At 33.1% G+C, this 15,292-nt stretch overlaps 1 protein-coding gene across 8 annotated transcripts in view; it reads right to left on the bottom strand.

The window, feature by feature from the left end:
- The window catches only part of LOC111048438 (cyclic nucleotide-gated channel rod photoreceptor subunit alpha), a 237,700-nt gene that overhangs the window by 8,844 nt on the left and 213,564 nt on the right, over positions 1 to 15,292 (bottom strand). For 3 of the 8 annotated variants that reach the window (XM_039440044.1, XM_039440048.1, XM_039440045.1), the window contains 3 exons: positions 12,456 to 12,605; positions 5,943 to 6,110; positions 3,213 to 3,320 (listed from right to left, as the gene is read on the bottom strand). In XM_039440044.1, coding sequence (XP_039295978.1) covers positions 3,213 to 3,320; positions 5,943 to 6,110; positions 12,456 to 12,605 — 426 coding nt within the window. The remainder of the gene's footprint in view (positions 1 to 3,212; positions 3,321 to 5,942; positions 6,111 to 12,455; positions 12,606 to 15,292) is intronic. The other 5 variants (XM_039440047.1, XM_039440049.1, XM_039440050.1 and 2 more) reach the window with 3 other exon arrangements.

The following is a 15,292-nucleotide window of genomic DNA, read 5'->3' as shown; positions in this document are numbered from 1 at the left end:
CTTACTTCAAGGTAAGTAAGTAGCATAGAATGAACAATCTAGATTGTTTATTTCATGGTAAAAGTAAGAACTTCATAGCGGTGACCGTAGTGTTAAGCGGGTTGCATACACGGCCATCACAAGGAGTTCCATTCATGAATTTAATTCCACAGCTTGAAATTTGACTATCATTCTCATAATTATAAAATAAAGTCGTAATTTGTATGATTAGTTCCAAGTTGGGATATACTCAAACAGAGAGCGGTCAGCGGTCTTACCTTTAGAGGATTTAGAGCGTTCCAACGTTCAGAGCGGTTTAGAGGACATAGATATCCTGCTACATAACCATTCACAGTATATTTATATCCTTCAAGGACCGCTGGAGCTTGTAACACATAACCGCTTTCTATGTGTACACATCTTTATATGGACCTTTTTCACCTAGTATAAAACTAGTTAAACCCATAATCAAACAGCAGTATGTTGTTTCTCAATTATTAATTTTTTAGCATGCATAGTATAACCTTGCACATGCTATTGAACAATTATAAAAATGTGATAGACCAATTTCTGAAGATCATGCTCATTTCCAAAGCTTTGGTTTGGTTTTGTGGAAAGCACGGTATTTTTTTGAAATCAACCAAGCACAAGACATAGAAAACAACAAACATAACACAAGAAAAGCCAGAAGCAAATGCCATTCAAGGATTCCAAATAATGTTCAAGACATGATTTTATTTATGAAATGAATGATTGAATCACTCATAATAATTGTTCACACTTGTAGTGAATGGGGTTTAACAAGCTTTTCAAAGGAAAATGAAGTAATCCTTTGAATATAGTTGACAATTTTGGAATAGTTTTGAAACTCGTCAGCCTCCCTAGACATCCAATGGGCCTACTGATGTTGAATTTACATTGGGAGTCCGGTCGGTCCCACAACATGCCAAATTATCTTCAAGATCTTTTTGAAAAGATTTCGATTATGATGAATATTTATATTTATCACAAGAAATTCTTATGTTTGTGATGAAATACTCTTGGAAATCTTATGAGAGTCACTATGGCCATAATATAGATACAATTTGAAAATGCATCCCTACACATAGACTCTATAGTGGGATGATACACGATAGTTTAAGGAAATCAATCCAAGTATGTAAAGGACTTTTTTCCCATATTGTAAATGGTTTTTTCCATGATTAATAAATACCTCTGATATGGGTTACATGACAGAAAAATAAATAAATTTGCATACGCTTTGCATCAAAACAAAGGTTTTTGCACAGTTCAGACTCGAGAATAAGTTTGGTTGATAAAGAGGATGTTATGTAGTTATCCGCCCTGTCGGTTGGTGCAAACATATTGCCAGAGGAACAGACGGTCGTATGCAGGCAAATGGAGGAAAAATCCCTCCTTAAGGGTTCGAACGTTGCAATGCACACAGACGTCCATCTAACTGTATATGAATGATCACGTCTGCATGCAAACTTTTGATTTTCTCTGCATACGTCTGTCTGTTGCTGTGTGCGTTCGCATTAAAAAAAAAATGTTAGAGAAACGAAGCGTTTTCTCCCTACACTATTCCCCTCAGGCCTCTGTAATTTAAAACATTTTCTCCTGACCTACTATTTAATCAGTAGCCATCTTATAAGTAAGAGGTTTATAGAAAGGTTTTTCTATAGACTTTGTTCTAGCTCTGACACTGTGTTACATTTGCAAATATTTGAAGAACACTTACTTTTTTGGCGAATTGAGGTATGCATTTCACTCCTGAGGAGGTGCTTCAACAGCCTCATGTTTTAAAGTTATTAAAATAGAAAATAGTTTTGTAAATAGTTTTTAATAAGATTTTAAATGAATGGGTACTTTATGTTTTTATATTGTTTCTATCAATTTTAATCTTTTTAATCTATATTTTTTCTATCAATTTAAATGAATGGGTACTTTATGTTTTTATATTGTTTCTATCAATTTTAATAAAGTAGCCTATACCAGTGAAGTGATTTTATGAAACATAAATTTTCTATAGACCTTCTTTATGTACAGGTACAATTTTAATCTTATGAGATTAATAATGAATCAGCCAAAAACGTAGACTTGGAATTCAGGTTTTCAGTACTGCTTGAACAAGCTGAGGGCAGCCATTTTGGCAGTCAGGCAGTGCAATTACAAACATGAATGATGAAAGCTTTATCAGACTGTCAGCATTGGTTGGTTGTGGACCATTCATGCTATACACAAATAATGCTGACGGTTTGAAGTGAATATCACAAATTGCATCTCTGATTGTAGCACGTGTCATTCTCATAAATACCATCAATTTACTTGAAAGCACATGCAGAATAAAACAGCAAAAATATGCTAAAAAATAAAACTGATTGCAAAATAAACAGAACTGAGAAGACAAAGCAGAAAAATGACGTACAAAAAATTGAGTTTTGTTGAAAACTACAAGAAATATTGCTCCTAAGCAAAAATATATGCTGGGGTTAAGGGAGGATTTGGTTATTATCGACTGAAAACTACAAGTCACGCAGAAAAGAGATACAAATAGTGATATTAATATTTAATAGAAAGAATTATAAAAATTTAGATGGATGCAGAATAGTTCAAGTACCTACATGAACAACTATTGAGTCGAATTTTCTAAAATGTGAGTTTTACCTAAGAATTGAAAAAAGATAAGATTTTGAAAGGATTGAGATATCTAGGGAGAAGATGTCTCAGGGAGTGGATGATTTCTACTACAATGAATTTATTGTTTATAATTATGTAAAGATGTTATTGGTAGAGATTAGATGTTTGTATCCCACATTATGCGGTAATTTATGTACGTATGTACTAGTTGATGGTAATTGAAAAAACACACACATATTTGTAAAATAAGTAAATTAATGAAGAAAAAAATAAAGTACTAGTTGAAGTAACTGAAAGAATAATACACACATATTTGGAACAACGTAGATCAATGGAAAAAACAAATATCGTGAACAGAGCAAAAACAAACATAAAAACATTTAACACCGAAAAATTAGAAGAATAATTTTACAAAATCATAGAAGCGTATTGAGGGATGTTCCTCAATGGACAGTTAACATTGAACAAATATAAAAACATACAGCTTCAAAATTATTCACATCTGATATAAGCTTAACAGTCATACCGAACAACAAAATTTAAAATGACAGTTGTTGAAAGTTTGCTGTTTGTTCATAAATGGTGCGACTTACGGAGATTAACCATTGAAACAGCTCTCCTCGTCATAAATCTGCGATTAAACGGTGAAGCGGATACATCTCTGGGGAAATCTATAGGTATAGCTATATGTCCTGCTCTCACTGTAATAACCACAAACAAAATTGATGATAAAATTGTGACAAATAATAGTTAAACCACCCGACCATTGAAGGGCTGTGTAATATGTACCGTATTAATGGAATTATTATAATAATAAACTTATAAGAGTTATTGACAAGCTTGTGATGTGGGCTCTTTTTAATGTTGGATTTTTACATGGGAAATATTTTTGCTGCCATCTTATAGCCAGCATCAATAGCAGAGTTTATTTTAAAAATGGAGTGAAAAATCAAACAAGTACTAAGCTATATTTGACATGTACCAATATGATATAACATGTTCAATATTTTTGATCAATAATAAGGGACTACAGCCTAGTTATATTTATTAGAATCTCTGGGAAATATACTGCCATACAAAATTAATAGATGCTTGGAATATTAGTTTTGAAATGAAACGAACATAAAGAGAAATATTCCAACAAAAAGAGTACGGTAGTAACTTTATTAGAGAGATTATTCAATTAAATCTTGAATAATTTCGGATCGATAATGAACTCTAAAATAGTGGAAGCTCATGGAAATACATTTTAGAATTACAGAATTTGAATGGAATCAAAAAATGGAAGAAGTTTCAATTTAGTTAATTTATACTTGTGTTCCCCCTCTCGTCTGACCAAAAATTGGTGTTGCCAGATTGCGTGTAGGTGCAAAATTCTCATATTTTTAGCGATATTCAATGAGCTGGATAAGACATTATGAATATTCAACATACTGTAATTTTCGGATCTAAATTTTAAAACTAATTTCAATATTTTAATGAAACTTTGGAATTGTTCTGTGTTCACTAGCTATATTATTAAACCTTCAACATTTATTAAGCCGTCCTAATGCACATAAAGAGCCTCAGCATACTCAAACAGAATTCTGGCGCCATGTGGTAGAACAGATTGGCTGTAGAGGACGTGGAGGCCAACTATTATTATTATTAATTGTTTAAAACAAATTCAAATTTGATCATTAATTTCTTTTGGATTATCCTTGGAATATAAAAACCTATGACATAAACAGAAATTTGGGCATATCCTGGAAATTTGGATTATATTTTTCAAAATTGTGTTAGAAATAGTAGAGGCATGTTTCTCTTACACTACGTACTTCTGTCATTGAATGGAATAAATAAATAAAAATATTGAATATGTCAACGCAGCATCCATTATGCTGTCATATTAAATTTCAAATTCAATTTTATTCTATTCACAATACAAAATACATTTACTGTATACTATGTTACTATTTAGTATATTCAGTCACTTTGGCTTGTATGAGAAAGGTGCAATTTTACAAAATTTGGAAACACCAATATTTTGTCAGATGGAACCTCAAATTTCAAGATCATTCATTGAGGCTGTAATATCCTCTATATAGTCTGCAATATTGGTATAGCTCGGTTAGAACAAACTTATATTTTTCAAGGTTTCTTGAAAAAACATGTACCATGTCTACAATTTTGAAATGGGGCATAAGTATTCATTATTATATCAATACAAATACCTGAATAAAGCTCAATCAGAATTTCTTCAAACGTTTTATTTCGCTTGTTTTCTATTTAAATTTTTTATTTACTGTTGTCTGTGGAACTAATACAAACCTGGACCTGGTATGATGAGAATCATAGGGAGATTACTTTGTGAATCCGCGTGGTCTAGTGGATAGAGTGCTTGCTTAGCAGCATAGAGATCCCGGGTTCAAACCAAAAGTTTAGCCAAAAGTTTTTTAACCAGATCACTCCCGTGTTATCGGATGGGCACGTTAAACTGTCGGTCCCGGCTGAAGTATGACAGTCGTAAGGCCCATTGACGGCTTAAATTATATATTCAGGCGGTGGGACCTTCCCGCAAGGGATTCCCCACCAACAAAAGCCATACGAATTTACTTTTTTACTTACTTTGTGAAGAAAATCTAAAGTTGCGTTTACACTAACGTTATTAACAAAATGTTGATAACTTAATCCTTATAGATTCTATTAGATTGAACATGACTTATCATACACATGATGGACATAATGGGTTTCTCAAGTTCCGTTCAATCTAATAGAATCTATAAGTATTAGGTACGTTATTAACATTTTGTCAATAACTTTGGTGTAAACGCAGCTTTATAATCTTGCCTTAAATATATATATATTTATGTTGAATGAAACAAGATTGTATTCAACACATGTCACACCTACTTCAAACTAATGATAAAAAGCAGAGTCACGAAGCTCATACACCAGGGGTAAAATAGCTGTAGCACAGAATGAGATTAGTTTATTCAGTTTAAAGGCGCAATTTTAGTAATATTTTTGAGAAGCGTTGAAATTATATCACCATCTCCACTTGCTTGATTTTACTTTGGAGTGCATGGTTATATGTGACGAAAGCACTGGTTGGCAATAACAAATTAAAGTGTCGAAATACAGGGTGTACTGAAATGCATGAATCGAAAGCGAGGTAGATTTATGATGATTAGTTCCAGCGTGCTAGTGTTATATATTATTAGAATGATGAATATACTGGATAGGATGAGACTAGCACCTCTACACAAGCTGTCCATATGCCTACAAGGTAAGAAATTATGTAGAGAGCTAACCTAACCTAACCTGAAAACTTGAAGACTCACCTTTTTCGAGTGGCGCCCGCTTGTATTTCTCGAGTCTCTTGACGGCTATGGCTTCTAATCTCACCCTGGCTGCAGGATATTCCTTCAGGACATCCCACATGTCCTTTTTTGAAAGGACAAACAGGTCACTGTAGCCAACTGATCTCACTGAGGCCGTTCTTCGATTTCCTGTTTGATGTTACAACATTTTTTTATTTATTTAATTTATTTAACTACAACAAACAACCACCAACAGTTTTATCAGATAGAGATCAAATATATTAATGATGCCTACTCTCATTATTTATCCCTTTATTGATTCATACAATAAGTACATCATCAAAATGATAGGGAGGGAAAAAATAAGGTAACCTTGTGCTATTCCTCTCCCAAATTAAGATAGGGTTACACGTTGTCCGGAATAGGTCCACTTCTTGTCAAGTCTTGTTCACTTCACAAAATTTGCCTATGCTTTTTTCATAGAAGCATCTTGGGCCCTGTTTCTAGGACACTTATTTAACGTATTGACCTATTAAATCTATAGTCCTAATGGTCCATTAGACTGAATGAATGTCCTAAAGATCAGATCTTAGTCTGATGATCGAGAAATGAAGAAACTGATACCGTATTAATAATCAATTGAGTGAATTCAAGAGGTGGAGATGTGGTAGTAAAAAACAAAGAGAAGAGTGAAAAATCGTAATAGTATTATTATAACATTGTGGAAGAAGTAAAAAGTAGGAATTTAGTAAAAGAGGATGGAAAGGAAAATCATTATCGAAGTGCAAAGGAGAAGGAGAACGAAAAGGAAAAAAAGGAGAAGGAGAACGAAAAGGAAAGCTAATGGAGAAGGAGAAGGGGAAGGAGAAGGGGAATGAAAATAATCAGGAAAAGGGAAAGGAACAGGAAAATAGAAAAAGATGAACAAGAAATGAGCTACAAGTGAAGGAAAAATAAATGAATAAGTGAGAAAAGTGGTAAGAAGAACGTTGAAAGAAAAGTGAAATATAGTAAAGAATAAGAAAAAGATCCAAGCAGAAAACGTTATTTCTTTAAATAAGTTAAATTCGCCAGGGTGTACTGGTGAGTTCCGTTAATGTAAAAAATGTTGTTTCGTGAATGTTATAAAAAATGAGATGTTTTCCTATTAATATTCATTATAGATGAAAACTCTCTACATTAAAGCATTTGTATTACCTTTATACACATAAGTAGCCTATTCCACTTGTATTTTCAATCATTTTATCTAGGGTACCTTACTAAATAGGTATTTTCAACCACATTAGCAATAAATAGAATGTTGTTTTCTCTTTGCAAAAATTGCACAATGAGAAACCGCTAAATTAGATTTATGCACATTTCCCTATATAATGTATTCCCCAATGTAATTTCATTTTCGCAGATGTAAATAATGTACATTTTCTTAAATATGAATTGTTTCTCACAAAGAGTAATCATAGATTTATATCTGAGAACTTTTACCGGAAAGAATGAGAAAACTTTTAGAGAATTATCGATTATTCAGGTAGTAACCTCATGTGTATCACTCGCTTTTCCCTAAACTTGTGTCTCTAGGGACTAGGGCAGGGCAAAGAAGGTTGCATTAAAGTACTGCTTCTTTCCCTTCATGTCAAAGTTCAACTTTTAATCGTCCAACGGGACTTCCTTTCTTCCCTCTCTTCCCTTTCTTCCCTCTCTTTTTAACTCATACATTATCCTTTCTTCCCTCTCGCTCCAACTCATAGATTATCCAATAGCTTTTGGACTTTGCTCAGTTAATGTCTTTTTGAGTTGGGAATAAATTAGCTACCCAAGAGAAAAGAGCGTACAGCAACGAGCTTTTAAATGCTTTAAGCTCGCAACCAATTTGAAAACTTGTGTCGGAATTGTAACAGATGAAAACAGCGATCAATATTGGGTTCACATGGAAAATGGAAAAATCTGGTGTGGCGCACTCACATAGCTTTCCTTGCCGTTATGAAAATTGATCACCTAACGCTAGTGTTCACGCGCATCTCAAGTCTACTTATAAACAAAGATCTGAGCCAGCTGGTGACAGGACAATAACACTGGAGACATACAAGGTCTGCCATCTCTTCATAGCGAATCAACAGTTGCCAACAGTTTGTAATTTGATAATCACATTTTCTCGAATTTCGAGCTTATTTTCAGTTTTAGGTGAAAATGTTACTGAATATTAATTGTAGAGATTTTCATGCTCAATATTTTCCACTCGAAATTTTTTGTTTAAATTGTATCTGATAATTGGGAATATAAAATTCAAACTTTGCATAGATGTGGCGGAGCTCCTGACATTTTTACAGATATGGGACTTCTGGCAGTTGGTAGAGCTTATCAATGACTATTCTAAGTATGAATTTCGGAGAGCAATACTTTCCTTACCTATGGTAATAGGGCAAGGAAAATAAAAAAGGAGATATAAAGTAAGAGAGCAATACATGTAAGGAAATTATTATGAAGGAGTAAGAGAAAAAACAATGAGAGACAAAGAATAGAAAAAAAAATGATGATGAATGAAAGGAGGGGGAGGGGGACGAAGAGGAGAGAGAGAAGAGGAGAAGGAGGAAGAGGAGGAGGAGGAGGAGGAGGACGAAGAGGAGGAGAGAGAAGAAGAGGAGGAGAGGAGTAGGAGGAGGACGAAAAGGATAAATAGAAGAAGAAGAGAAAAAAGGAGAAATAGGAAAATAAATTAACCTACTTCATTGAATTGAATCAGTTACATAAACTGTTATTTAAACAGGTCAAAACGTTAAGATTAAAAATTTTACACACATTAATTTAATAACGAGTAATAATCATGATATTATTATATTTTCAAGATATTAGTCAAGCTAAAGAAAAAGTTAAACCATTAACAAACGCATTCAAACCTGAGATTTTGTGGAGAAACGGAAAAAAATTTCATCTAATTTGTGGGATTGAAGCAAGGTATAGAGCATTCTTTTATAATGAGCTGATGGGAGTTTCACAGAACTAAATAATCAACTTGCAATACTAACGTTAGTGAAATGATTGAACCATTCAAGAAGGAATCATGAAACATAAAGACTATAAATTGGTGAGTATTTTTAAGAGAATGCTACAAAGATGAACATTAATAAGACACACTATAGGCCTAATTAGAAGTCAATATCTCAGGAGTTAGAAACAAAAATGCTCAATTCTGAAGACAGCCTTTGAGAAAAACATGATTTAAATTACGAAATACATTAGTATAAGCGGTATCATGCTCAGTGAAAAGGGCATAGAAGGGTCAAATACTGATCGCAGGAAGGTTTGCGGAATTCAAGTATTAAACATAATCAATGTTCTAAAAGATAGTAGGCTAAAATTTATAAATATAGCTTGGTTCAACACACATGAATTTCTGATACAATCATTAGATTTCTGAAGTGCAATGAGATGAATTTGAGATAAGAGCTTTACAGAGTAAAGAGTACATTATCAAAATGATAGGGAGAGGAGAAATAAGGTAACCTTGTGCTATTCCTCTCCTAAATTTAAATAACACATAGTCCGAAATAGGTTGTAGTCTTGCTCTACTAAAGTGAAATAGTTATTTGTATATCTAGAGTGAAAAGTACTGTTTTTTCTCCCTGAGGGAAAAGTTTGAAGCCCAAGGCGAAGCCGAGGGCAACAATTACCTGAGGGAGAAAAAACATTTTCCACTCATGATATATACAAAATTTTTCCTCCACCTACATTTTTATAAAAACTGCAAATAAAATAATTTTTAAAAACGTACGTGACCAAACAATGTGTTACAACATAATCTAAAAAGTGAACAGCTGGGCAGGCTTCTAATCACAGTTCTCCGCCGACTGCGCTATGCGCTATCTCTCGGCAAAAGTTGTAACAACAATGGCCGCCACAACTACAACTATGGATTAAGTTCCCGTTTCAAATTTGATTGGTTAATAAGGAATATTCGTTGGCTGGTATTTTTAATAGCATGGAATATAAAAAAAATATTTATACATTTTTTAGTATAGTGATATGAAGTTTGTAATAATTATAGCGTACAAACATATATTTCATATGTTGATCAAATCTGAGGTATTGAATTTAGTTGGCTCAATGACTGACTACTCTATATGCTTCCTCATCTGAGCTTAGACCTTCTAACCTTTTACAATGTAAGTTTTCAAAATAGAGATGCTTCCCATGTTATTTGAATGGAGTTACTTTCCCTCCCTAGGGAGTTTTTCTGTTTTTTACTACCGAGAGCGAAAAAGTGAAACTTTAGTATTATGTTTCAGGAAGTAAAGTAAGTACTTTGGACAGTAGGTGGAGGAAAAAGTATTCATGAAAGCACAAATATCGTAAGAGGTGCAAATAAGAGAGTTTTCCATGGAAGAGTTAATGAGCTGTTCATAAAATTCACATACAAAGATTCTGAGAACCAATATGAAAACTCACTTAATGAATACATTCATTATATTCTAATAATAATCAAGGTGGTCAACGAAATGAGAGTATACTATATCAAGATAAGATACTATACCAAGTGTCGGTTGCTCAAGCAACGTTTAAATTTAAATCGTAATTAATTCCACGAGAACCAATCAGAGTAGCCGTCTTATCAAAAAAGCCTTCTCTGATTGGTTCTCCTGAAATTAATCACGATTAAAATTCAACCGACTGATGTGCAACCGGGCCCAAGAGTTACAATTTTTAATGAATATTGATTAAGAATAAAATATCTAAATATAACAGGCGATTGATATGATTCAGTTTGATTTGTATAATTATATTGAAATGATCAGCTCAATAATGTAAGTTATTAAATATGATTTTATAAACTCAAATATCTATAAGTTATTTATAAGTCGAGACAGGCTTATTTTACTTCATCCACATTTTTTATTCTACTGCAGTCTTCTCAATACTTTTATCATCGAAACTAATCGAGTACGGTAAGTTAAAACAAATAGTGATTTTTATATTTGTAGAGAATTAAGAATAATCTATCAGTAAGGAGCTAGAGCATAACAATCGACTAAGAATATACGGCCAGGGATTATAGGAAGAAATATAGGCATTCGTGAAAATAGGCAAGGGTAAATTTGGGAAGGGACATGCATAAGGCTGCAGCTTCAGGATTTTCTAACTAGGTGATACCAATCAAGATCAACTTTGATCCAAGATTAACTATTAACCGGGATAAAAGTTGATCGAAGATTGGTGTCACCTAGTTTTTGAGATGCAGAACAATCAGAATTAGCCGAAATGTTATAAAAATACAAAATAGTAGAGTGTCAAGCTTAAATTTTGAATTTTGTCAACCAGGTGAGCTGTTGGGGTATTGACTATTATTGTTAGACTCTATCAGAATGATGATAATATCATTGGTTTACGTTGAAAAATCTCAAATTTAATTGAAAAGTCTTTGATAATTCATTTGTTTTTAGTTCCAAATTTAATTAAACAGTAAATGAGAAACCGTGTGGTTCGTCAAGCACTTGATAAATTTCCGTGCATAAGGCATATATTATTATTTAGAAAAAAAAACTTATTGACATGGGCTCCTTTTAATTAATAAAACAGAATAAGGTTAAAGTTAAAAAACTTTAAAATAGTTTAACAACTAGTTTCGGTGATATTACACCATCGTTAGGTTCCTATTTTAAAGATTTTAAAACTAGCCAGATCACACGATATTATTAATATTATTATTATTATTATAGTTTTTTAAAAATAAAGGTTGCTATAAGATTTTATTTCTTATTATTATTTAGATATAGATGGAGAAATATGCATAGCCTTTGAATCCAGAATATAAATATGTTTCTATTAATTCTATTGATCAACTCATTTTGATAGGTTGCAATATAATATATAAATGTTCTGTGTTTGCCTTAGTATACGTTTCTCCTTACTCCTTTGCGTATATTTTATTTTGCTTTATTATGAGTAGAACACACTACACTGGCTTGTACCATGGTGTGTTCATTTTTATTTCACATTCCATCTATTATTCTCGCTTTTTTATTTCATGTTGTTTATGAATAAACAATATTATTGATTGTAGAAAATTACAATTCATTTATTTATTCATAGAACACAATTCATCATAATGATTGAGGAAGGACCAACGTGTACATCCCAAAACTTTTCCTTCATCGAATTTAGATTCATACACTAGTCCAAAACGTAGGTTATGTTTGTACCTAACTTGTAGGTATAACACTTCAGGTAGTTAACTAAAAAGGAGGCATAGCCTCTAAAATATATTCTCATGCTATTTATAATACTCTGTTAGGTATTCATTTCTTTATAGTTTTTGTTCAGAAATAGTGTTTATCTGTCTTTATCTATTACTTGGTATTTAGTGTGCTTATTTAGGTATATTCAAATGTCACTGGTATTATTTAGCTCCTAACTACCCCAAACAGTACCTCATCCTGAATCCTGTTTTCGTCCTCAGCTACATAATGAAATTACGGTGATTGGAGAGAGATAAAGAGAGAGAAAGAGAGTGAGAGAGTAGGATGGCCTCTGCCCTGCATTTACCGAGCTTTTTACCTGCTGTGCCCATGTTCAGTATACTGATCTCTCCGAAGTAGGAGCCTGCCTTGAGTGTGGCCAACACCGTTCGCCCGTTATCAGCCACCACCTGAAGCCGGCCTCGGTTCACTATGTACATCTCTTTGCCTACTTCTCCTGCAACAATACGAAAAATGATCAATACATTAAAAACGAAAAAATTGAATGTGTACAATATTGAAGAGTTATCAATATTCAATGCTATTTGAAAATAAAGTCCTATGTAAGATATATGCCACCTCGTCTAAGACCGAAACATGGTAGCATGGAAAAAAAATCATAATGAGGAGGAGGAGGGGGAGGAGGATTAGGAGGAGATGGTGGAGGTGGAGGAGAAAGAGGAAGAGGTGGAGAAGAAAAAGAAGAAGAAGAGGTGGAAGAGGAAGAGGAAGAGGTGGAGAAGAAAAAGAAGAAAAAGAAGAAAAAGAAGAAAAAGAAGAAAAAGAAGAAGAAGAAGAAGAAGAAGAAGAAGAGAAGAAGAAGAAGAAGAGGAGAATAATGAGAGAAAAGAGGAGACGAACTCCAGTTCTAACTTTTGTGAAATGAAGTAGAAAAGTGATAGAGAATTGAATTATATAATCAATTAGGCTGCGTTCAGCCTAAGATATGTGAATGAAAATATTGATTGTCAGATAAATTTCATGATTCACCAAATGTGACATGAGGTACATTGATTTTTTGGCGGTACGAAGTTCGCCGGGCAAGCTAGTACAAGATAAAACTTGCATTTTATTTTTATTTTTGCTCGTGTATGTATGTGTATGAGTAAATTATGGTTTGTTTTCTTTTTGGCAATAAATGAATTTGATTTGATTTGAATTAAAGTCACACCATTAAGAATAAGTATCCATTACGATCTCTAGTATCTTCCCCTTTCACTTTTTTCAATCTTGATTATCAGATTTAATCGAGTTTCTATTTTGTAAAAGTTAATTCATCATCTCATTTTATCATTTTTCCCTGTACTGATTATCAAATTATTATTAATATTTCATCCTCATTGATTTTCTCCAAGGGATTATTATTTTAATTCATTTCATTGTATTCCTTTTCATTTAAAGATTTATACTGCATATGTTTATAATAATTAGTTTATCATTATGATTTTGATTTTATATTATATTTTAATAAATTATTATTAATATTTCATCTTCATTAATTTCCTCCAAGGGATTATTATTTTCATTCATTTCATTGTATTCCTATTTATTTAAAGATTTATACTGCATATGTTTATAATAATTAGTTTATCATTATGATTTTAATTTTTTATGTGTAAGCTATTATTCCAAGTTGTTATATCTTTTTAACATTTGTATTGTGTAACTTGTGTTAAGGAGGAAAGTTTTGGGGTTTTACCTGTTTGCCTCCACATATTTCTGTATGAAAATAAATAGTTTCATAGTGAGATTCAATTCAAACTGACAGCACTCCCTTCCAAATAACACAAATACTCCACATTCAAGCAATGATGACAGTTCCAAGTGGATCCTGCTGTACAATAATTATTACGAGAAATCAAAGTAATCAAAACAAGAACGCTATAAACAACAATTACTGGTAATGCAATCACAGCATGACCGTAGGGCTACATGATTGATGAGTGTAAACTATAAAGTAAACAGTATTTATGTTATGTTTAACATACCACTTAGCATAGAATAAGCAATCTATCGCTACTCTCTGATATTAGTACTGATTACTTTCAGTTACTAGCATAGATTAGACAAACATAAGTTTGAACCTGTGATACCAGTGTATTATCAGATATTACTGATTACTTTGAAGTAGTTCAAGTGTATTATCAGTATTACTGATTAGTACTGATCACTTTCAGGTACTAGTGGGTTATTAGTACATGACATGATACGTGCTTCTCTGATTATCGTGTAAATGTCATAAAAAATGCGACATCACCAGCTTTCAGAGTCAGACAGGCGTTGGTAAAGAGAGTTCCACAACTGTCAGTGTTCCTTATAGAAACCACCAATGCTCTCCATTCAACGTAAGCTGACAGTTTTCAGTGAAGCGGCATCCATTGAGATGCTTTGATTCATGTCGGCGGCGCTTTGATTTGCGTCTGTGTTAGTTTTTGGCTCACTAATGAATTCTGGCCTGGCTTACACACCAAATGCTGTTTGCAGACCGTCTGCAGAGTCTGTGTGCGCTTCGCCGCCGACAGTCTGCAGAGAGTCTGTGTGCCTCCGTTCTAATTACCATTTCAGAATATATAAAGTGGGTTTCCTGGTATCACCGGCGTTGTTAATTCATCAATGGCGCGGATATCAAGAAGGCCGTGGGTGTGGATTAGTTGAGTCAATGCCGTGGCTGGAAATAGGAGGGATGGCTTCGAGGAAATTGATCGAGATTGGGGCTCCAAGTCACTATCGGCTGTTTGTCGAAAATAGCAGGATATAAAATATTGAATTGTTGGATAATCAGTTAGGAAAAGTCAATTTCAGGGTTATATTTATAACCTAAGCCATTATCAACTGTTTGTCGAAAATAACAGGATATAAAATATTGAATTTTTCAAGTATCAGCCACAAAAAGTCAACTTCAGGGTTCTATTTATAACCTACGCCACTATCGGCTGTTCGTCTAAAATAACAGGATATTAATTATTAAAGTGTTGAATAATCAGCATCAAATAGCCGTTCTCAGGGCTCTATTATAAACGATTCTTGAAAGAGAATATTGTACCTGGTTGTATACTAAACTAAAAGTGTTTCGACCACAGTTAAAAATTGAATTCAATAAATTGATTTCTTCTCTCCAAAAATTAATCCGGGCTATCCAAACCT

The sequence above is a fragment of the Nilaparvata lugens genome, chromosome 13 (assembly GCF_014356525.2).
Source record: "Nilaparvata lugens isolate BPH chromosome 13, ASM1435652v1, whole genome shotgun sequence".
NCBI lineage: Eukaryota > Metazoa > Arthropoda > Insecta > Hemiptera > Delphacidae > Nilaparvata > Nilaparvata lugens.
Note: the sequence above shows the minus strand (reverse complement) of the source record. Positions and strands in the feature narration are given on the sequence as shown.